Genomic DNA, 24920 nt, shown 5'->3' with positions numbered 1-24920 from the left:
TGTGGAAACTTGATTACTCTATTATGTATATTAAATCATAATGTAAAGAGATGTTTGGAAGGACACATTCAATGCATCTGTTTGCCATAACTGCTGTCCCCTGTATTTACCATCCAAATAGGCTTTTATTTGGAGCAGTCCTAAATCGTACAGTCTGAATGAAAGAATAGAATCTTGATTTTGTAAATTAAAACATTTTAAAGTTGTAAATATTCCTGTGGATATGTATCATTTTTGTATAAATAAATTCACATTAGTTGAGTCTGCATCTTTTTTTTTTTAATATTTTCAGGTTTTTATGTATTACGTAATTCGTGTATTCATTGATTTTCAAATGGCAGAATTTGCTGTCATTATCCTGCACGTCAGTCTGGCTTTAAAATTTGTACTATGTTTTGCCCTTATGAACAGAAGACGGCCTGAAAAGGTAGACTGTGTGCACAGACTGATGCTGGTGCTGGGTCTGACCACCTGAAACATTCATTTTAAGTGAGTTACCTTGCTCATGTCGGCCAAGACACTACACACTCTCACTACCAAAACTGGTGTCTTTGCTACAAAAATTATTTCCCTCTTCCTGCCCCCCCATCTTTCCTTAACTGCCTCTTGCTGTCTAGTTCTTCTCTCTGTTCCCTCTTTCCCAGCCCCCCAAACTAAAAGCCCATGCCTTCACAAATTCACGATGTTTGTTTTCTATAGAGCCCTTCCACAACCGGGTGCAGAGCCTGTGGTGGAATGCGGCTTGCAGACAAAATGTGACAATCCAAAAAATTGCTCCTGAGCAGTCCCACCTGTAGGATGCCAAGCAGTGGGGCTTTATCTCCTGAAGCCACCTCCCAGCCCTGGGGCGTGATGGTCCTTGCGAGTTTCGTCAGTCCAGGAATGAACCAGGCTCCCTACACCGGTGTGCCACAATGCAGTGTGATTTACAGGTCTATGAGCAGAAACTGTAGCTGCAGCAACAGCTCATAAGGATACATTAACCCATAGAGAAAGCACTTCATTAATGCAATGTTCTTGAACATTTATCAGTGGAGATAAGACAGTTCTGGGACATAGGACGCAGAACGAGAGGGCTATTCTCTTCAGTCTCCTGGTGAATAGATGTACCCATGGCAAAGAAAGCATCGTAAGAAATCATCATTCTAAAGAATTAAGGGAGTTGCGTCTATGTGAAGGTCAAATGAAGGGTGTTACACTAATAAATCCTTTTGCAAAATCCAGTTCTGCTGTATCTATTCAAGTATGCCTGAATCACAGTTTCTGTTGGCCTAAGTATTTTAGCAGGGCCTGTAAGGGAGAGATTTTTCTGTCAGGTTAGTTATGCTGCCTCCTTGTGCTTCTCTGACAGATGTTTGAAAGCAGTTTTTTGATAACTTGCAGTAACAACATAAAGGGTTTTGCTTCTCTGCATGTTTTTGATAGGGATGTCTCTCGTAATCCTGGCTGACACAGCTTTGTAATACAGATCAAGTATGAATCAGGTCACTTGCTAAGAAAAAAAAAAAATCAAAACATGTTTTAGTGGTTACAGTGACATTTCTGCTCTATTGAGGGTATCAGAATCCTTGTCTGAAATAAAATTTGGTATTTGTTAAATTAAACTGCAGTAAGCTCCTTCATTTAGAAAGTGGATGTGCAGCTCAGGCTAGTTTGGGAAGTGACAAGTACTGTAAATTGAGAGTGCTGTAACATTGTCACTTTCAGGAAATGCTTAGCAACTTAATTGCTCCAATTTTAACATTTTTCATAAGGTTCATTTGCATTTGGCTTTTGGGAATGTGTCTGATCAAAAAGCAAAATACGATGCTTGCAAGTACTGACTGAACTAGTGATCTTGAGCTAGGGCGGCTAGATGTAAGTGCAGCTGTGGGAACGGGGGTGGGAAGAAAAGCAGCAGCAGAATTGGCAAGATAAGAGCGTGCATGAATGATTTTATTAATGTTAACACATAAATTGCTTGTATTCTTTGGAGCTTTTTCATCTCTGCTTCTCAGATGTTGATGCTTATGTCATCTGATTCAGTAGAAATTGCATAAAATAGTCTAAATGAATTTCAGAGAGTGAAACTGTGCACGCAGCCCCGGTGGCCTAAATGATCTTGAAATTCCTGCTGATCTCCAACCACAGCTATACAATCTTTGCTGAACAGATGGAAGAGGAAGGGGGAAAAGGGACCTATTTAAAGCATAAAACTCTTCCTTAAAATCAAGGTCACTAAAATAATCAGCATAAACTAAGTAATTAGCTAACACAACTTTGGTCCAATCGAACGTAGAGACATTGCCAGAACAGCAGTAAGTTGTTCCTCTGGTACTTTTTTTAGAAAGTCCTACTCCAGCTGGGAGCGCGCTCATTAGCAGCCAGGCTCCCCACTGCCTTTCCAAACCCTGTTCAGAGCAGCGTTGACATTGAAGGAAGTAATTTGCTGCTGCCATGCTGGCAGAGAAAGACAGCTCTTTGGAACACCGCTGGCGGAACTGCTGCAGTTAACTGCGAGGGTAACTCACAGCGTGATGAAGCGGTTCACGTCTTCATCGTGTTGCACGTTTCGAAACCAATCTCCAGGTCTCATCTGTGTATTTGCCTCAGTGGGAAGACCCCGCCAAGCTACCCAAAGCCAAAAGCAAAACCCTTTGCGCCCGTGATGTTGAAAGCTGACACATTCCCGCTTCCTCGCGAAGCACGGCAAGCGGGGATTCGGAGACTCCAGTTCTCCTCTTGACGGGCACCGTGAGGCCCGCAGGGCCGGCACAACGACGCGGGCCGGAGCCACGTTTCCCCACCTGTGAGGAAGCTTCGCCTCAGGCGCCCCCTCCCCAGCAGCGCTTTCCTCAGGGCCCGGCCCGCTGCCACCTGCGCCCCGCGGCCTCATGCCCGGCGGCGGCAGCAGCGCCCGGACCAATGGCCGCCCGCACCCGCCGCGGCGGCGCAGGCCGTTAACGGCCGCCCCGGGCCCCGCCCCGCGCGGAGCCCCCCCGCCCCGCGCCGGGACCCCCGCCCTCCCCGCCAGGCGGCCGGGCGCGAGCGCAGGCGCAGGCGCAGTCGCCGCGGCGGGGCGGGGCCGCGCCGAGCGGAGCCGAGCCGAGGGGGCGGGGTCGCGAACTCTGACCCCCCCCGGGAGCCGGAGCCGCCGCCGACAAATAAAGCCGCCGGAGCAGGCCGCCGGGCCCGCCAGGTGAGCGACTTCTCCCGGCGGCGGCCGCGGCCTGGTGGCGGCCGCCGCAGCGCGTTAACGGTGCGGGCCCGCCCGGCTGCCCGCCCGCCGCCTCCGCGGAGCGGGGCGCCGCCCGTCCCTCCCGTCCCGTCCCGCCTCGCCTCAGGCCTTGGCGCGTCCCGCCGGCGGCCCCGCGCCCCCCGACCTTTCACCTACAGGAACCGCTTGCGCCTCCCGCCGCCCCGCATCCGGGCGGCGCCGGCTGCCGCTTCCCGCCGCCGCGGCGGGCTCCGGCCCCGCCTGCTGGGGAGAGGGGGCCGCGGGGGGAGGCGGCGGCGGGCGATGGCACCCTCGTGCTGGGCTCCGGCCCGCCGCGGCTCCGCGCAGCCATCTTGTGCGGGGCGCCGCTCTGCGGCCCCGCTGGCCGCGGCGGAGGCCGAGCCCGGGGCGCTGGCTCGCCGCCCCTTCCCTTCCCCCTCCCCGCGGCGCCTGGCCGCAGCCCCGCGGAGCTCCCCGGGGAGAGGAGAGGCCGGGGCAGCCTGCCGGGGGGAGGCCGGGCCCGGGCGCTGGGCTGAAGCTTGGCCGCCGGCGGCTGCCGTGCGCGGCCTCGGCCCTGCCGGGGGGCGGGTGACCCTGCTCCCCAGCCCCCCCCCCGGCCACTCTGTGCCTGCTGATACTCTCGCCCCGCCGGTTCGCTCTTCTCGGATATCTCCGGCGGCTGTCTGGGTTTATTTGGGTTAAGGTAGTATGTCCTGTGTAACAGCCGGTGTTATTTTTGTTGGGGCAGATGAGCCTATCGCTGTTCCTTATTTTGTCTCGTTGTGTGGGATTTTTCTTTTAAGATGCGGTGTTTGTGGGTTCGTTCTTTTCTCAGTGCTGCAATATATTGACTTAAGTGTAAAAACCATAGCCTTGTACCGCAGGGTAGATTTATATTTACACCTTGGGGAGGGAAGAGAGGAGATGGTGTGTGTTGTGCAAATAAACTTACACAACGGGGGGGAGTCTTTTGATACTGGTTGGGCTTTCTTCATATGTGACATCTCTGATCTGAAGCTACACTGATACCAGCATCATTAAGGTGGACTTGGGGAAGTGGTGTAGTAGGAAGAGCTGCAACGAATAGTTTTCTGTAGGACAGCTTCCTGGGTTTGGAATCAGCATTGTATAAGTAGAAATACAAGTATCAGGGGCGAAGCAAAACATCACATTACTGCACTGGATGAGGCAGTGTTCACCTGGTGACTCTTTCTTCTGCAGTCTAATTTTGGGTGGCTTTTCCTGTAACAGCATTTCTACCTGAAAATAACTCTATAAATATTTTTCCCCCTGTTAGTCTGTAGTAGCCACTTGTGACATGAGATGTCCTAGTTCAGCCAAGCATTTAGCCCACAGCTTGCTTGTTGCTGTACAACTTTCCTCAGGGACACTTGCTTGAGGGAAGTCTTAAGGTCTGTGAAATGTTCTGCTCCTGTCTGTAGCTCTTCCTCCAGAGACATTGCAGACCCTCTCTTATCAAAGGACTTAAGTATTTTCATGTGATGGTGGTCAACTGTACGTGTGCACGTGCATGGTAATGTAAGGAACATAGCTGACATCGCCTGGTGGGGTGTACAGTCCTCGGCTGCTTCTGCGGTTTGCTCTAGCTGGATGATTGGACACCACTTGCTAAGTCTGTTGCATTCTGCAACAAGAGATCAAGGTGCTTACTACAGAAAAGAGCTCGCAGTAGATAAATTAACTAGCTTTAACTTTTCCCCTTAACTCCTACCAATATTTCTGGTTTTCTTGTTGGTTGTATTTTCTTGTGAAAAGTTGTGTTGAAGGGAACAAATTTGGTGGGAGTTCTGATATCTTTAAGAATAGCCATAGCCCAGGCTAGCTTGTGGGATAGGAAGGGAGACTGGTGTTTGTTTTGTTTTTTAAAGCCTGCCTTGATTTTTCTGGTGAGGTTTCTTAACCTCTGAAGACAAAGCCCTGAGCAACATGTGTAACTCTGAAGCTGACTTTGCTTTGGGGGAAAAGGGGTTGGACCAGATGACCTCCAGACATACCTTTCAACATGAATTATTTCATGATTGTGTTGTGTTATTAAAACTGTGGGGGTGGGGCATGGGGAACCAAAACCAAACAAAAACCCACTGATACCGTAGCATGCAGTTAAATAGTTCACATGCAAAATATAATTACAGAATCCTTAAGGCTAATGTGCTAGTCCAGTGAAAACTGGCTTTCATCTATACTGTGAAATCTAAATATTTACACTGGTCAGATTAGTTTGCTTGTTCCCTAAAGTTTGCTGATACTAAATCTTTGTTTTGATTTATTGTGTGCTCATTATATTATGCAACTAAAGTTTGTGCAGCCAGTGAAATTGCTGGAGTTTCCTTACAGTTTGTGAAGGAAAGCAGTCTCCCTAAAGAAAGTAACCTGTGTCTAATGTCTGGGTCAAAAAACCCTGAAAAAAAAACCCCAGCACCCCTTGCTTAAAGTAGGGAGCTTAGCTGTGTATGAGGAATAGAGTGGTGTCAAATCTTTAAAATGGACACACTTGTTCTGCTGGTGGACAAAGTGTGGATCACAGCTGGCAGATGTCTCTCCTGCTTCAGCAGCCATGCTGGCTTAAGCAGTTTTAATAGTAGGCTTTGCTAACCTGAGTTATTTTGGTTGATACAGGTCAGGGGGCTTTTGTGAATATCTGCTTTCCCAGACCTGTGGGAGTATTAAGAGCTACTGTGAGGAAGTGATAAGCAGCTGGGATGGGTGCAGGGGTTGCAAGCTCTGCCTGGCACAGCTGCCTGTGTATGGGGTTTTTTGTCATACGTAGGCTGCAGCATGCAACCCAACAGTGACCATCAGGGAAAGCTAAATGATACCTAAGTTACTTTCTGGTAAACTTTCTATATATTTTTTTTTATCAGTGCTGTTTCAAGCTGCTTTTAGCACTTTAAACTTGTGCCTGTACATTATTTGCATAAGGTAAGCTGCTGCAAAACAGAATTTCATCAGTGTGAGAATGATGGATAAAACAGCAACGGTGCAATCAAATTCTTACTCTGGTGTATGCAGACCTGTCCATATTCTTACCCTTCAGTCAGCAGTTTTTGATTCCAGAGATTACTGTGTTAGATAGTACTCACCAGACTCTTAAAGCAACAATTTCTCTTCTGAAAAATCAAACTCTTAGTTTCCAGTTCTCTGAGACTGGAAGGTTGCTTGTGCTTTCTGAGCAAGTCCCATGTATCTTATGATGCAGTGCTGCAGATTTTGTAAGGAAGTATGTTCCTTCCTGAAAATCATGGTCTAAGAAGTGCCCTTCTATATCAATATTTAGATCAATTTTGTTGGTTTGGCCAGGCCTTCTGTGAAAGTCTGTTCAAATTTGTTTAACTTAAATTAACTTTGTTCAACTAGATAGTAAGAGAGGCTGGACTAAGCTAAGTATTTGACTATCTTTGTAGGAAGTTAAACCAGAACCTTGAAAAACATAAACCACCAAAAAACTAAAGCCAAACCCTCTGCTGTTGTCATGTTAGCTATAATTAATGGTTATTTCATTCCAAATAAGTTGAGGTTGCTGTTTATAGCTTAGCAGTAACTTTGTGGTGTGAAAACTGCCCCATTTGTTTTGTTGTTTTGGTAATATGTTTCCTTTGAACTATTAGCAGGACAGTGTAAGTGTCAACATGACTAATGCTTTCACCCTTGACTCACTTAATCTGAATATTTCTTCCAGAGTGCTTTACATACATGTTTATAGGAATAAAAAAAAAAAACCACCCAAGCCAAACCACACACCCTCTAACAATCTAATCCTGTGGAGCTGATAAAGCAAAAAAAAAAAAAAAAAAAAAAACAAAACAGGGAAGAGTCAGGTGATTATATTTATAAAGGGATATTTTTATCTGAAACAATGTCAGCACTAATTTACGGGAAGGATGTGTGTGAAACTTGGTTTGTTTTTTTTTTTCTGAAGGGAGTTTCTGTAGATATGAACATGTGCAAGTTAGTAGTAGTAGTACTGTTGAATAGGTTTGAAAGTCCTTTCCATAGTGTACCTTCATGTATCAGCTACCTCATCTGTGGCTGTAGTTCGGTGAATGCTCTGAGCAGGCATGTCACACTGCACCTATATGGGCAATTTGGTGTTATAGTTAAGCTGGTGTAACAATAATGGGCTTTTTCCGAAGGAAATGGTCTTATTTCTGCTTCTACCTGCTTTACTTGTGTTACATATAGCAATTGTTAGCTGCAGGGTGAGTAAATTCAGAAGATCAGTTTACCTTACAGCTATACAACCAGGAGGTCAAATGCAGAGGAGGCAAAGCTGACAGCCAGGAGTGGGGCTGCCTCTTTGTGAAATGCTGTAATTATAGCATGGTGGATGCAATGCCTCTCTGTGTTTGGAAAGAAGGCTTTGCACTCACTATGCTGCGTTAGCATAATCTTTGTGTACCAGGTAGGGGAATGGACCTGGTTGAACCTAATCCAGTGGAGGGGGAAGTCTTCAGTCAGCTGAACTTCCTGGTCTGGTTCATTGTGCAGCTTCAGATCTGGTGCCGGGAACCAGTTTGGTTTTTTTTCCTTCCTGTACCAATGCAGGATTTTGCAAGCTTCAGGTGGAGATGCAGGCTATGGCTGATACTACACAGGGCAGCTTGACCTGATTAAATGGCTGTCTCCTTTACCTGGCTCTGGCACGTAGCCAGCGCTAATGTGAGTGGACTCAGCTTGCAGACAGCCCGCTTGGCTTTCCTCCTCCTTCTTTTCCCCCGTTGTTTGTGCGGCTGGTGAACTGAATCAGCTCTGTAGCTGTTCAGGCAGGTTCTAAAGAAGGCATGATAAAAGCAACAGGACCCCAGGGCTAGAAGTGAGACCATCCCTTTGGTGGCCCAAACTCTAAGAATGACTTGGCAGTCTCCTGAAAATTTATCCTAGCAATTCTGTTTTCTCACCTCTCCTCCCACTATTGCACTTGCTTACATGAAAAAGCAGTGAGAGCAGTGATTCTAAATTAATTGTACAGGCAAGTCTGCAAATGCATCTCTTTCTCTATTGCTGTGTGCCTTTTAATTATTCCCTTATGCTTTTACAAGCATCTCATCTTCCCTTGCTTGCCTGCAGGTTTAGCTGCTTCAGTTTCCTGTGGTTATCTGTCTCTTACATTTGTACTCTCTAAATCTTGATGTCATGCAAATTTAATAAACAGTACTGAACTGGGCATCAAGAGTTACATAAATATTCCTTAGTTCATTGATAAAGAGAATGTTAATCCTTGAAGTCTGCCAACTGTTCTACAGTCTTGAGCAATATGGCTTATAGAACGATAATCCAAGAATAGCACATCTAGCTTCCCATGTTCATTGAGCTTTTCTTGTATGAAGCATTGAGCAGAGTAGTGTCATTTGTTTCACAAATGTGTTGGGATTCCTTGGCTTAATTTATTATCTACAAAGCATTGCAGAATACTGTTCCAAAGTGTAAAGAAATCTTAGTGCTTAAAAGAAGTAACAGAACCCCCTAACTCTGTCACTCTTTTAATCATAGAGGGATTGTTAAGTGCTATTTTATGTGTAGGTATTTATTAAACAAGTTTTGGCACAGTTATGCTGAATTCTTAATTAGTACATGATGAGTTTGAGAATGGAAATGAGGACTGGCTTCCATTTTAAGGTACAGAGCAGCTGTAAGCGCAATATGATGACCTGAGCTAAAAGAGTATATCCTTAGTTCATTTTCTGAGATCTGTTGAAGTCATTTACTACTGGAGCAGTATGACTATAGAGAGATTAAGACAGTTTCTTCTAAGAGGGAATACTTTTCCAGTTAGTTTTCCATTATGTTAAGTTTCTGAGCTTTCCTAAAAAGTCATGTTGATTTTCCTGTATTTCTTGTTACTGTGATACAAGAACAGAAAGTAAAGTTCACAGTAACTTCTGCAGCCATATCTAGTTAATGTGCCTGTACCTCAAAAGTATCTAGAAAGTTCTTACGTAACTTTATTAGTTTAAATGTGTCTGATCTTCTACAGGTGGATTTAATCTAGGAAAGACCCCTGTATTAACACACATTCTGTATATATATGCATAGTTATTACCAGAATCATTATGCATTCCGTATACACACAGTCAAACTGGTTTGACAGTGCCAGGCAGGGTAAGTTGAACTACTCAAATTTTACAAGCATTGTTTTTGCACCGGTAAAACTATACTGGTCAAGGTTATGACTTTTTTTTTTTTTAAAGTAAACTGAAGATCTCTGGGGTAGACAGAATTTTCTCATGTTGTACCTTCATACCAATATGGTTTGTTCTTACTCATTTAAGGGGTGTTAAATCAGAATCAAGGTACAGTATAGTGTGGCAGCTATACCAACAGTGCAATGTAATGGAACAAGAGATGTTACCATTTATATCAAATGTAGAGTCCAAACATAAATATTCTTCCTGCTACTGCTTTTAAAGTCCTTAGTCTACACTGGTATAATATTTTGAAATACTATTAGTAGGAACTTCCTACTAGGATAATTAAAGTTGTGTAACTTTTGTCCCTGGAGAAGGGTGTGAGTTAAACATTGATGTCTTCTGGGTATAACTGTACTAGTGGAGAGGTTAGTGCTTCTGACTATCAACCCTCAAATCTGCTGGCTGTTCTTGTGGGAATGTTTCCTAACCCGTTTCAGTTGAAGTAAGCCAAAAACAATTTAGAAAGTAAGCTTTTCCTAAGTTATTTTGACTAAAATATTGGGAAAACTATGGCACATAAAAACTGAGGAAGAAGTAGAGAAGAGTGGTTGAAGTAGTGCAAGCTAATGAAAGTTTTCCACTGACATGGTAGCTCATGGAGTGCTTATCTAAAGTAGCGATGAAAACCAATGGCAATGATGCCTGGTTCAACACCACTTTTGGGCTAACACTGATGATAGTGGTGTATTTAAAAATATTGTGTGCTTTGTTAAAATAATAATAAATACAACAATATTAATGTGATTAGCAGTCTTTAACTAGCATCTGGATAAAGTTTTGTTTACCTTGATTTGTCTCATTCCCTTTGAAAGGAGAACAAAGCATTCTCAAGGAAGAAACTGTCAATTGTTTGACTCAATCTACTTCTTTCCTATACTGGCAATAAAAAACATTTCTTGTGTGTTGCCTGATGTGTGCTTTGAAGGTGTGTGGTGTGGTTTGGACAAGTGTGGAAAAAAGAAGCATTTCTGAAATCAGGAATATTCATATCAGGTGAGAACACCTTGAAGATTACTTCCAGTTATTGAAGGTCAAAACTCAGACTGTGGAGACAGTTATTCAAATCTTTTTCTTTACTGGTAAATGAAGTGTTTAAGGAATATTTCCGAATTTCAAATAGCTCTGAGTTTAGAATATATTCATCACTTCACACAAAACAATTCAGCTTTTGGGAATGTTGGCTGGAGTAACTTGAGAAAAGAAGCTTTTAAAAACATGAAGTATGTGCTAAATTAGTAAGTTTACATAACAGAAGAAAAAACAGCTAAAGCATTTTTTCCACTTAATTCTTTGCACGGATCTCTAAAGAGTGGTTAAGCATACTTGATGTGAAGTCTAACATAGATACCTTAGGTAAGCATAAGGTGAACTACAAAACTTTTTTACATCTGTCCCAAAGTTAGCTTAGAATTTGTTGATAGCCAGTTCTTCTTGACCTGTCCTGCCTGCTTGTCTTTACTGTCAAGATGCACAGCCCAACAGGTAGCTACTGCTCAAAGAGTTGGCCTTGCTGCTTTGCACAGCTGGAAGTGGTGCTTGTCCGACTCCACAGTGAGCTGCATCAGGCAGCTGGATGGGCTGAAAACAAAGAGTACAGTTTCACACTGCAGTTGAACTGAATTACCAGCTCCCTACCACCACTGATGGAAAGGGAGGTTTGCCTCCTCCTTCATCTTCCTTTTTTTCCTCCCTCAACTTCTAACAACATATTCTCCCTTTTTGTCTGTGGTGGAAGGAATCTGACTGCAAAGTAAATTAGTTTGGTGTGCTTACCTAGCAGATGTTTGGTGCATTTCTGATAGGTTAGTTTTCTGTCTTTTCAATAAGTTGAATTGCCCTAGTGTGTGGTCAGCACCACCATAGCTTGGTCAGGGTCAGCAGGACTTCCTCCCCAGCAGTGAGCTGTAATTCTGTTCACACGGCCTTTGAAACTATGCCCTAACTGTACAAATAAGAAAGAGGTTTCTGCCAGTTCAGTTCCTTGAACTGACTCCGCAGGGCATTATGTGTATACCAATGCCAGCACAAGAAGAGATGAAATAATAAAGCAAAAATGGGGAATGGGATAGGAATGCCTGTTTCAACTAGCCATTTCAGTAGCTGAGCAGCAGCATGAAATGCTGCCTGAAAGTTTAGCATTTAAACATTGAAGTTGGTGAGTTTTTTCACCATTATACATGCTCTTCAGCGCAGTCACATGTTTTATTAGAGGTGATTTAAGTTAAGGCATTGCAGTACAGAGTACCATTGTTACAAATGCTGGATTTGTCAGTGCCCTTGTGTTTAGGGATCACCAAGTTAAATAAAGCAACAACGCACAAAAGAACCTACTACTGAATGTTTATGCAACTTGAAAGTGCAAGTGTGAAAATATATTGTGTAATTAATCTATAAATTCTTGTCAATAATATTCTTTAATTTCACATTATTAAAAAAAGATAGGAAACATAAGGGAATAATCCTGTAAAAGGTATCACTTTTTCATTGTATGTTACAAGTCACACTGGTTACAAAGGATGTGTTTGCAATGCATGAAGTTGTGCACCACCGTGAGCCATAGCCTCATTTATTCTGTGTCAGGTAAATGAGGGAGGAACCTGATTTTCATTAGCCTTTATTTTAGGATGTAGTTGAGCGTGATATTTGCAAGTGTCAGAGATGCTAATCACTTAATTTTTTTCCTTTTTTTTAAGTCCATGGCAATTCTATCTCCTCAGGCCAAAATCAAGATTACACTCTACTTTAGGAACTCTGATATGTAATCAAGGACATCAGTGCAACTCCTGGCAGTTAGCACTCCTAGCTGTCATCCCACCTATAATATACAGATGGTCAAGGTGCTGTTGAGCCCGTTGCTGAGCATTGCTGTTAACTGCATGGCATTTTAACACAACACAGTAAAGACAAACTTCAGAATCATGCACTGCTCTCTGGCGATTCAGCAGCCAGTTCAGAAGTAGCTCATGCACATGTACGCTTCAAGTGAGAAGATGAGATGGAGGATTAATTCAGTAGGGCATTCCAAGCTGTGCTGCCTCTGCTTATAAGAGCTGTTAAAGTCTGACCAGTGTTTCAGACTTGTTACTTGCTTAGGAGAATTTGAATTACTGTTTGATTCACTGGCAAGAGCCATAGTGGGACTGAGATACTGACTGCTAAGGAGTATTAATCTGCTGGTTGTTCTTGTGTACACAAAGGAATTTCACCTGCTGAAGTGAAGCTGGCATAAGATTATATCCTCATAATCAGTATAACTTCATGGATCAGGCCTGTTGTATATCAGTCTTAACAAGTCACTGTGTTAAAAAAAAATCCCCAGAGGGATATATTGGCATTTATCCATTTTAAACAGTCTTAGTTTAGTTTTGTTTACAGGGTACTTTCACTACAGAAGTTTAAAAATGCAATGTTGCAACAGTGTAAATGCAGCAGTACATTTTATGCCTATAATAGGCCTGTTTCTAACTTAACTCTGAGCTTTTAAACTTACCAATTGGAGAGTCAAAGCAATTAAAGTTTCACAGCTTCTCCATAAATGCATTTATCAGCACTTATAACTCAAGAACTTTACACCTTTGCAGTCTGTCCTCAAAAACATGTTATCACAAGCTCAATAGCCTCAAAAACTGAATTTGCAATGAAATAAATAAGGCTTTACCAGAAGGATGGTGCTTCATGCCGAAAAACTCAACTATATATACATTTTATTATTATTTCGTGATGGCTTTGAATGACAACACTTCAACACAAAAATGTGAAGAGCTAATACCCCCTTCCGTTTGTTCAAGTGATAGGTTTTCTAAAAAGAATCCAGTAGGATGATTAATGTCACATCAAAAGAGGCCTCAAGTTGCCAAGTTCTAATGCATGCATGAAAATGCAGAAAAACCAAGTATACTCTACCAATGCATCGATTACTGTTGTAAACACTAATTAAAAAAGCCTGCTTTCATAGCTCTTTCATAATGTAGCTTTTCAATGTCAGTTGGTACTGATACGAATTGTATCTAGGAAAGAACCTAGTTATTGTGTTAGTCAAAGATTTTTTTTTATAATTGTAAAGGTATACTAACAAATTCTGTCACTTCAATTATCCCACTTAAGTCCCAGAAATAAAATTTTTTATATATATGTGTACACGCTTTATGCTATCGCAGTACTTCATTGTAATATTTTTCTAGGCAGTGGATTTCTGCATATAGGTTATAGTAACTGCCATGTCAGAGGTGGTTTGTGTAATAATTTTATTGATTATTGATGGGTTTCAGGGCTGTTTTCTAAGTTGTCAAGAGCTAGTGTATACTGTATCTCTACCAGCTTCTCTCTAGAAGTTTTCTGTTGCTACTAGTAGTACGGCTGTAGCAAGGAGAACACTGACAGTGTTAACATTTTTATTTAAGTAGTAGTCTGAGTTAAGGAAACATGTTAATAGTCTGTGCAAGCTATTAAAAATGTTCTGTCAATTTTACATAGCAACTCTTTATTGTGGTCTGACCATAGTAGTTGCAGATTCTTACTCAAGTGAGTATATTCCTTTTCCATTGTATGTGTGCCCCACGTGCTCATGCTCAGATGATTTGTATCGCTTTGACAGCTGGTTCTGCATCCATGAGTTTCCTTGTGCTTATTCCAGGCAGCCTGAAGAGGTAGGACAGCCTCAACCAATTCTCCAGATTCCTCTTCATCATAAGAGTTAAATCTTGTTTGTATGCTTGAAGTACTCTGTTCACACAAGTCTAGTTCCAATGAGGTGCTCCTCAGATGGCTCTTTTAGATAAAGCTTCGAAAATTCACCTCTAATGGTTTCTGCCTCTTTGAGAGTCAGTTTCCATATGGCTGGAGCATCATAGTTGAATACATGGGTATTCCGTCACTGGTTTACTGCAAGGTAAATGATGTTAGTTTAAGTCGCTTTCAGTTTTTAAGCCGACTTGTTTTACTGATACATCTTAGCTGTGAGGGCAGTTGCATTTGGTTTAGGAGAACTAACTAGCAGGTGCAAAGTAATTCCTTAAAGCACACACCTCTTGATTCTGAAGGTTGGTCTTTTTGTTTCCTACCAAGACGACACTGCAGAAGGGTGCCTCTGAGCCGCAGGATGATCTGACAAGCAGGACAGAATGATTGGATGAGCAATTAAAAAGCTTTTGTTTTGGTTTGAGGTTTCTGTGTCTCAGCAGAATTGGGATGTATGTGATTCATACTTCAAGCTCATAGCTGGTGAATTCATGACTACGATCAAGAATTTATGCAGTTTTGAGTTTCCCTCTTATTTTTTCAATTTTTATTGCTAACTACTTGTAGGTAAAAGAGAATAATTTATTTTTTCTAAGATGCACTGTCAGGTGTACAGTGAAGCATTAACATTAAAACCAGCATTCTTAAAAGCTGTCCTTAAGTGGTGGTTGAGACCCTTAATGATGGATGCTTAAGTGTTTGTTATGCTTTTTTGAAGGAATTGGTTTTGTTCTGAGAGCTGTGCCATTTAGAAGTCATTCTCTAAAGGTGATAGTTGTTGAGAAAAACCTCTCTGAAGGTGCTTTGAATAGAGAAGTGCCATTCTTCAAGTTCAGAAATAGCTGGATTTGAAAACTTGTGAACACAGATTTCTCTTTCTTGGTTCTGAGAATCACATTTCAAAGAAAATGTTTTTGACCAGTAAAGTTCTTCGGACTGGGGAGGGATTAGGAGCATCACTTGTTTAGGGAATATTCATCTAGTCAGGCTTTCAAAGTCCATTGTGATTTCATCAGGTTTTTATTTAACAATCACCACCTTTAAAGCAGTTCGATTCTAAACAGTTTGTTAAAGGATTTGCTTAGCACTGCCTTTTGGATTTCCTTTCTTTTTTTTTTTATTTTAGAGGCATTTAGACTGTATGGCTACAACTAAGTGCATCTTGGAGGTTGTGATTGAGTAACGCTCTGTTCTGTTTGAAATTCCTTCCTACTTTTTTCTCATCTCTAATTTAGGATTCCTGCAAAAATAATACATCACCAAGACAGGGAATCTCTGTTAGAGAACCTCTTCCACTGCTTTTAAGAGTAAAACAAGAGTATACTTACATTGCTCCTAACAGCAAGAATAGAGGGATGCCTATGGCCAATTCTGGATTTGAGTGAGCTGTGTATTTTCAATATTTTATTAGTGCTGTTTGATAACACTGAATTAATAATGAAAAAATACGTGCTCTCTCTCATAGCTATTTGTCTTGCTCACAAGAGAGAGATCTTGTTACAGATAGTTGTTAGCACCAATACAGAATTCTGCCATAACCAGTACAAATTCTCCCCATCCTCTCAGTGAGGATTTGGCAATATAGCAAAGAACACAAAGTCCAACGTCTCAGAGATGAGACACCATTTAGTTCTGTGTTGAGACTTGAAAGGGTCAATATCTGTTAACTGGAGGGCTAACTACTAAGAGGTTGAGAAATCTGTGCTGAAGAGTATTTCTACTAGAGAATACAAAGTTTAGCTATAAATAAGCTCATGCGCGTGAAACTTCTATAACTGCACTGCTTTCCTTGCATTGTTCTTAAAAGTAGCTTTGACTATTAAGGTGCTCACAATTAGAAAATAATACCCTTCCTAGAAATAGGGGATGAGGCAAGAAGATGCATCCCTGTCAGTCTCCTATTTGTCCAGTACTTCAGGTTATGGACCAGAAGTCTCTGCTAGGCCACTTTGCCATTGTAAGTGTTGCCTGTTTTGTCCTGTGGCTGTATGTTGCTTTTTTTCATCCTCTGTTTCTTGTTTCTTCACCAGGTTCATCTGTAAGATCCAAAAATAAGTGTGTCTAAGCTCCAAGGCTGATCTCTCAACAATTTATAGAGCTGTGGGAAAGTATGGGAGACTTCAGATGGCTTAAGACGATGTAAATTGCTGCTGCTGTGGAAAGGTGTGATTTACAGTTCCCCTCCACCACTGGTACAGCAGTAGCATTTGCATGGTAATATAGCAAGTGCAAGTCATTCCTTGGGCTGAGAACTGACATGGACAAAAATAAAACTTTGCTGCTGGCTGCAAAGTCGCAGATGTACCAGTGCTGGCAGCAGCTTGGTTGGCAGCTCAGCCAAGAGATAGATTAGGTCTAGCCCTTTTGATGACAGAATTGTTTTGAATAAGGTAGTAATGAGTCTGCAACGTTAACAAGAAAAGAGCTTTCTTCCTTGTTAAGACTGTGGACAGAGTATTCGTGGAGGCTTGGAGAAATCAGATCTCTCCATCTTTCATTTACTGGGTTTGGGGCAAAAATACTGATGTGTTGATCTGCTAATTTAAAGTAATTGCGTGACAGAGAACATTAAAGAGAATCTTTAATTATAATTTTGCAGTGCCACAGATATGTTAGGTAAGGATCTTTTATTCTTCATGTCTGAGTCAATTTCTGTAAAAGTTATTTTCCAAGCTTTGCCTCCTGTGCAAGTTCAGTATTTGACTGCAAGCTTTTACTAGATGAACAATAAATTAAGCTTTTCTTTTCACTGTACTGTATTGTTCATTCCCATGTGCTGCTGAGTTGGTGCAACACAGCCATAGCACTAATAATTAGTATTCAATATTCGTGTTGGAACATGCTCATTCTGCAGGCCGAAACACTAGGAGTCTTAGAAAAGCATAAAATAAAGTAGCCGTAGGCTCTGTTGGTAAATATGACTAAAATTGAGAAGGTCATAATCATACATTGTTATGGGAAGGATTATAGACCTGGCTTTTCTGATGGGAAAATGGTACTGATGTAGTCTGTTTTCTTTTGGGAAAATAATGTAGAAAATGCTGGAGACGGTGATTGCAGAATGGAAGATGTTACTGCTGTCTCAGAAGGCTGACAGAGGGGAACAGGTATTCTCCATAAAATTGGTTTAAACTGCTCAAAATAAGCTTTCTTGTGCATAGCTCTTTAGACACTCAGTGAAGTAAAACTTTACAATTAGATAATCCTTTATTGCGTCCTTGAAAATATCTGTACAGTAGATCTATGTGGAGGCAGTCAAAAGATTTTGCAAATCAGATTGCTTTCAAAATATTGGGGTTTTTTTTGTAATTGCAAGCAACTCTTGTTGTCCCTGTAGTTAAGAAAATAGTGCATTCTTGAGTTGTAGAATATTCCAGGTGGGAAGGGACATCAGGAGGTCTCCAGTCCAAAATCCCACTCAAAGCAGGATCGGCTCTGAGATCAGACTAGAATTTCAGCATTTAGTTTAGTTCACTTTTAATAGTTTACTCTTAATTTTTTGTGAAATACCATCATGTGCACAGTGTTTCCGGTATGTCAAATTGTCGCGAAGCAGTATGATCTTCCTCTGAAATAACTCTTCGCAAAAAGTACATGTCTCTTACCCAAAAGTATGTGTCTTACTAAATAATTGTCTAATTTGCTTTTAAGGCATTAAGCTTTTCTTTTTAGCTTTTTTTTTTTTTTTTTAATGACATAGTACTGTTTTCTGGCACTGTTTGTTTAAACAATGCAATATTTTGTTGCTAATAAGTATTTTATTTAAAAGAAGAAAACATCTGACAGAATATGTTGGCTGACTGGGAAGTGCTCTTTGAATAGTGGTTGTGTTGCAGCTTGCTGCACGCAGAAGTGGGTTACTAGAGTGCTCCTGCAAGGGTGCTGACATTTATTAGATCTTCTAAGGAGATAAAGCTTTTCAACATAAACTTCAGTCTCATATGTTTTATGTGTATGCCTGTCATCTTTTGTCTTAATTTAACTAACAGTGCAGCATGCTGGTGGGTGATTAAGAGTGGTCTACAGTGCCCAAATATTTCTATAGTCTTCCCTTCCATGCATTGATCAGGGTTTAGTATACCACTGTGCACACTTCCAAGGCCTGCAGTTCTTGCCCTAGTCAAGAGAGATCTCTCTTTCCAATTGTAGGAGCAGAATGAGCTTCAAAATGAGTTACATTTTTATTTGCGTGGTTGACTAGAAAAGTTTAGAGATCATTGGGGTAGGAGATAGTTCCTAGTAGTTCTAGCAAAGTTAAGGAGTGAAAAACAGCTAGCTATATATACAGCTTTTCTACATATGTAACTACTTTCATTAGCATTCTAACTTTTTGTATGGTTACACAGCACCATTCCTGTTTGTGAAATAAATAAATCTTTTATACAGTATAAAAAATCCTTTATACTGACAGCATTTATTCTTATGTTCATACAGGAAAACGTGTTGGTACTAAACATCTTTATAACTTTGCCTGCAATGAGAAGGCTGTATAACCTGTGTACCTTGTGTAGTTGAAACAAAACCAATTTAGTATATAGATAAATCCTTTAGTGTAAGAGTACTGTCTTGGTTCATAGAAGTAGATACGACAATGTTTTTAATACAGCTTTTGTCAGGAAAATTGAGTGTTCATGGTGCTTCATAATTTGTGTATGTTCCTTTTAAGTACTGCCTAGTGAATATTTGTAAATTGATCCCCAAACAAGGCATACATCTGAATACTTCATACTGCATTAATATAGTAGTGTCTGTTAAATCCTACAAAATTCTTCTTATGAAGATTTGGACTTCTTATGTTGTAACTACAGTATTGATGGCAAAACAACGTCTGTTTTTTAAACATGTATATTTTCTGCCTCCCAAGTAGTGCCTCCTATTAATTACAAAGTTGACCTTGAAACACTCCTGTTAGTACTAAAAAATCAGTATGAGTTCAGAAGAAGTTAGATTCCCCGCCTTGGTTTGCATTAATAAAACTGCTCTGTTCCAGTTTTTAAGATGTTAATTATGTCCCTGCTGATGTCATGGTCAGTAATACACTTCTGCTCTCACAGGGAGTTTATTATATCATTGCTTTTTGGGAAAGCAGAAGGGGAAAAATAGGAAGTCTCTGTGTGAGTTGCTTGTAAAAAAATACAGAAGTTTGCAAATAGAAAAGAAATTATTACTTTTATAGTATAATCAAACTTTAAATTCTGCAGGGATGTCACCTTCAGACAACTAGAAACATACTTTACTTATGTGAACTATATTTTCCCAAACATATTTTTACTATTGAGGCTATAGATGTTAAGCATCTTCTTTCCTTTCTTTGACAGGAAATTCTGGTGATTAAAGATCATGGCAACCATAGAGGAACTGGCCCATCAAATTATTGAACAGCAAATGGGAGAGGTACATAAATTTTGAGTCCTATTTCAGAGACATTGAATAATAAAATGCACAGACTGATATGTAAAAACCAAAATCACAAGAGAAAATTTTAGTACACCCAAAGCTTCCTGAGACTCTCCCATGGAAGACAAGAAGAACTTACCATGTCCATTTTAAAGTTATGCTGCAAAGGCTTTCTTGCCAAAGTTTGCCCCACAGAAATGAAGCTAAGAAAAATCTAGCAGTGTTTCCAGTAAGTGACTAGCTCTTCAGCTCTACTTTTTGGGCCTGTAGTGGTCTTCAGAGAGCCGTGTGGTTGTAGAATTGCTTTGCTCACTTTCAGTTACAAAATTTACAACCAAGAGAGTTGTCTGTACATAGCTTTTATTTTCCAATTAAGCAATTGCTTCAGTTGTCATTTTTGTTTTCATGAGTAAAGGTTTGCCATGCTCTGCACTGTAAAATATTTGTTGGTGTTTGGTATAAGTCAAAAGGAAGATTGAACTCTTGTTTCTGCTAACTTCTGGTTTTCATTTTCTGTAACCTGTGTGCAGAATCTCTGTACTGCAGCCAGAGAACTTCAGAGATGCACAGTTTGGGAGTGTAGATAGGAGTACATATACTTATCTAGAAGGTTTCATCATAGTACAGTCTATTTAAAATTAGCACCACTTTAAATTAGATAGAAGCAGTATCTTATTTATCTTAAATAAATAGTATTTTTTAGCTTGAAATATCCACTCTTGGTTTCTTGTCTAGACATAGACTTACTTTTCAAGTAACTTTAGCCCTTCTCAGTCTTGATTTCAAATAGAAAGGTTGGGGAGGGTGGGGTGGTTAATTCTATCCTGTATAAATTCTTACAGCTTTTATTGTTATAGCATCTGAGTGTTGCTAAGGCTATCTCAAAGGACAGAAGTGATTTATGTAACGTATGGTGTTTTCTTTCTCTCACTTGTCTGTATAGGTGAGAATGGCTTGTCTAGTGTAGCTTTGTTTTGGTAATATAATTCCTTGTGGAAGTCTAAATAGGACTGTATTTCCTGTTTTTTTGTTTTGGTTTGTTTTTTGGGGGTTTTGGGTTTGGGTTTTTTTTGGTTTTTTTTTTTGGAAAGTAAAGACCAGTCAAAGCTAGCTGAAGTGTACGTTCCACTCGGAAAAGAGAGTGGTGTGATGATGGTTTTTAGCCTCTGTGAGGGTTGTTTCTCAATTTCATAATGTCATTCAATGAGACACTGAGCTGACTTAGTATCTCGGCGCCGTGGGAGAGGGAAGGCCCTTTTTCTGTTTCTTACCTTGTTTAATTTCCGCGCTAGCAGCAAGCTAACCCAGCTAAAACAAGTGGAAGGTTTTCTGCTGGGTTAGTGCGTTGAGTAGGGTCTGAGAAGGCTTTAATGCGTACCAGAGCCAGCATAAAGGAGATGGCTGGTAGCCAAAGGAAGGCGGGGGAGAAGATGGAGGGAGTGGAGGTGCGACACTGCAGAGGGCTGTTGGCTGTCTCTGTTCATGGTGAAACTGCAGCCTTACAGTTTTCATGGATATCATTCTGTCAGCAGTGTAGATTAGGATTTGTCCTTTAGCAAGGTTTTACTGTGTCTGAGGCTGTCACATCTTATTTGGCAGCAGTGAGACTTCAGCATTGCCCAGTCCTCGCTTCGCCACTTATACTCACACTTCTGCTAGTCTTCCTCATGTCAGCTCTCTGTGTCATTGTGTGGTCGACAAAACTGGAAAAAAAAAAAAAAATTACAGGATAGTGGAGGGATGTCTTCTCCCTCCTAGTTGGGGTCAGTTCCCTTATCTGGTACAAGGTGCAGCCCGGCACATGGTTAGAAGGACTGAAAAGCATCATCCAGGGCAGTGCAAGGTGGGACTTTGTAAGCCAAAATTGCTGTCAAAGGTGTATGCCATGCATGAGCGCACTGCCTGAAAGGTGGAGTCAGCAAGGAAAGTGGTCTTACAGGGGCCTTCATGTAGTACTTGAAGTTACATTCCTACCTATCTGTGACCAGCTGTAAATGCCTGGTGGTGTTCCTATTCAATGTACGCATTGAAAACCATAGGTTAAGGTCTATGAAACTTCAGCAGTACTTTTGCTAGCATTTGTAATTCTCTTGAATGTTGAAATAGTTCTAATTGAATTTACAAGAAAAATTTACATGAGTAAAACAAGAAAGGAGAAAGACAGGTATTTCCATTCTGAGAACAGAAAGTGCTCCTGTGTCTCATTGAAATAATGGTCAGAAGTGTTCCATGCGTAGGTTTTCATTTCTTTATGATATTAATTCTTGTTCATGAAGCATTTTAAAACACAAAATTATCAGAAATGATCTTATGATGATGTTCACAAATGTGTTTTTATTAATGTAGGACAGGTTTTTTGCATAAAAGCAAAACTTACTAAAAAAAAGAATTTATAGCCTTGCCTATATGGAGCATTGCACAATGTTTATCTTTTCTCAGATTCTGCCAACTGCTAACCATCTTTTGCTGAGTGTGAGATAATTAATATTTCTATGTCAAGATGAAATTCTTTGATTCATGTAGGGAAGGTGTCTGTCAAGAGCCCCCAGCAATCTTTCTTTAATCTGTGGTTGGATACACTGAGTATATGGTGGTTTGTTTCCACAGTCCTGCCAGGTAACAGTAACCGAGGAAAGCTACGTGTTTGTTGAAACAGTCTGTCATACACATACAAAATATAATTTATCACAAACAACTGCAGTTATTCTTACCAGTATTTTTTAAACTGCAATAAAAAAAAATGTATTCTGTATAGAAGTAAAACTGTCAAGCTGACTTTTTGTGGGGTTGAAGAGCAGTTTTACCTTACAAGTCATGTAGATCATGACATTTTAAGGGAGCAAGCATAAAACAGTCCTGGAATATGTAGCTTATTTTGTAAAGCAAAGATAAATTCACATAAAACTCCGATTGCCTGTAAATCACTATGTGTACATGTCATTTCAAAGACTGATGCAGCATTTTAGTGCTTGAAGTGCTAAAACTCTAAATGTTGCTGTATAATGAACTCTTCTTTGTCCTTTACTTAAGCAAAGAAGTAGATGAATTGTTTGAATATGGAAGGTATTCATACTCATGAAAAATCGGGTATTTTTAGAAAGCAGTGTTTGAAAATGGCTTGGGCAGTAGTTTGACAGGCATTTCTTTTGATGCTGCTGGCAGCTTAAGTGATCCCCCCAGCAGCTTAATCCCACTTTCTCATTTGCTCTGATGTGTCTGCTTCTGAGCATTGTGGAGATCTGGATTGAAGGTTTGATCTGTGCTAATAATAGCCTTTGTCTGTTTTTTTGCTGGGCTGCTTTGTAACCTGTATCAGTGTCCTATTCCAGATCACTGAATGACTAACCAACCAATTTTACCTACCAAGCTGAAGGGATAGGAGCAAGTAGGTTATAAGAGCTGAGACTGGTACCAAAAGTAATGCATTTTCAGGTAAAATTTCAAAATCAGCTTTTAGGCTGATGGGAGCTTGTATTTCTGCTGTAAGGGGAGGTCTTACCCCACTGCTCCTTCCCCTTCTCATACTTACCTCCAGCTCTTGGTGTGCTCTTGCCTCCTTTCTTCTGCCTGGTACTAGCATTTATGTGGTGGTGGGGTTGCAAAATCAGGAAGCTGATTCAGGAGGAACGAAAAAAGCGCTCAACCTGTTATGAAACAGTACCTTTACTGCAGATATATCTATATATTCTCTATATTAATTCTTGGGGGGGAGGATGACCGTTGAAGTGCAGCATTTTTATAATCGTGTAAATACTGAGAATTATTATTAATACAGAATTGCCAGACGTTCCAGAGTTTTTGAACTGCAAAAAGTTCAGGGAGTTATTCAGGAATTTAAGACAAAAATTTCAGTTTGAAGGTGTCTGTAAAGTCTCTGAAGACAAACTTCCTTTGTACTGTAAAAAGTCTGGCCTTTCTGATCAAGCCTCTGTAAATAGCAGAGTGGTAGTAGTGGTACTTCTTAATTTTTATTGACAAATAATTTAATTAATAATATCCTCTCACATATACCTTTGGCTATAGCAAAATACTGATAATCGTTAAAGCACTTCCACAAATTGTCTCCAAGAGCATTCACACAGAGATTTAAATTTGTTTTAAGATACACTACTTGCCAACTTCGTGCATTTCATTAATTTTCTCTAACTTTCTTGATAGTTCCCCAGTGTAGAATTCTGTTGTTCTGTTTTTGCTGCTTTAACAGAAGAACAGAAACAGGACAGAAAAGGCCAACTGCTGTGTTTCCACACCAAAAATTCTTTTGTCACTTTAAGTAAGCCATTAAGGTAAAAATATTTTAGTGTAAATGTAGCACAGCTATGATGAAAGGTGTTGTGTTTAGTATGTGTCTCATGAACATCAACAGTAATAAATATTTAGTCTGATTGACTTACATGGACTTGTCAATAATGAATTGTTTTACTTGATGTATTTCTAAATTTCAAACTGGAAGGTATTTCAAAATGGGTTTAAAACAGTGAAACAAACAGAATTTTCTAACTAGCAAAATTAAGCTATTAAATTAGATCACAAGCATTTGCATTCCTTATACCGTAAGAGTGTCAGACTTTCCCTTGCCTTGTGCAGAGAAATCAAAAGTTGGTGAAACCTTAAGGTTTCGTCCATTAAGGTAGTGTATCCATCCTTAAGGTAGTATATCCATTGTCAGTCCATTACATTACATTTGTTTCTTTTTTTCTAGATTACCCATTCCCAGGGAGCTGTTACACAAACACTAATGGATGGGACAGCACAACGAATACAGATTGTCCCGGCAGATTCAGGCCTCTCTTTACCACAACGTATACAGGTATGCTTCATCTGACATATTTTAAAAGCAGAGATGAACTGTTAGTTCTGCCAGTTTTCATATATGGTTCTTTTTTATTTGCGTCATATTATTTGCTTGAATGTAAATATTCAGCCCTGGGTTGCAGAGATAATTTCTATATAAACAGGAATAAAACATAGTTCCAATGCTTCCCCTTTTTTTTTCTTTTTTTCCTCCTAAGAGTTTTAAGATTTACAAAAAATTATAACCACTGAACCGAAAAAGACTTTTCCCAATACTGTAATGATATTGCTCTTTAAAAGCTGAATAATTTTTAGATTTGATAATTCAACTGAGTTGTTGGAACATTTCTACATTTTGGAGCAGGGAGGGAGGGAAATACTGCATTGTATCATCGATACAGGTCATGACAAAGTGCAAGGCAACCTAATACCTGAGGATACTGGTTTTTGATTGTCCCAACTGATGTTGTATGTCCCAGTATGCTAATTCATAGCTTGGCCAGGTAATAATCTCCAATTCAAGTCAGGATAGGAAGTTTTTGGCAATGTGGGTAGTTAAATCAACATAGATGTGTGTATATGGAGATTAG

General features: G+C 40.5%; 1 protein-coding gene across 2 annotated transcripts in view; it reads left to right on the top strand.

The window, feature by feature from the left end:
* The first annotated feature begins 19479 nt into the window (after positions 1–19479).
* The window catches only part of NR2C1 (nuclear receptor subfamily 2 group C member 1), a 38886-nt gene continuing 33445 nt past the window's right edge, over positions 19480–24920 (top strand). For both annotated transcript variants that reach the window (XM_075708856.1, XM_075708847.1), the window contains exons 1-2: positions 19480–19533; positions 24239–24346. In XM_075708856.1, the coding sequence (XP_075564971.1) occupies positions 19480–19533; positions 24239–24346 (162 nt within the window). The remainder of the gene's footprint in view (positions 19534–24238; positions 24347–24920) is intronic.

The sequence above is a fragment of the Pelecanus crispus genome, chromosome 1, assembly GCF_030463565.1.
Source record: "Pelecanus crispus isolate bPelCri1 chromosome 1, bPelCri1.pri, whole genome shotgun sequence".
NCBI lineage: Eukaryota > Metazoa > Chordata > Aves > Pelecaniformes > Pelecanidae > Pelecanus > Pelecanus crispus.
The sequence above is the reverse complement of the archived record's forward strand: the minus strand, read 5'-3'. Positions and strand labels throughout refer to the sequence as shown.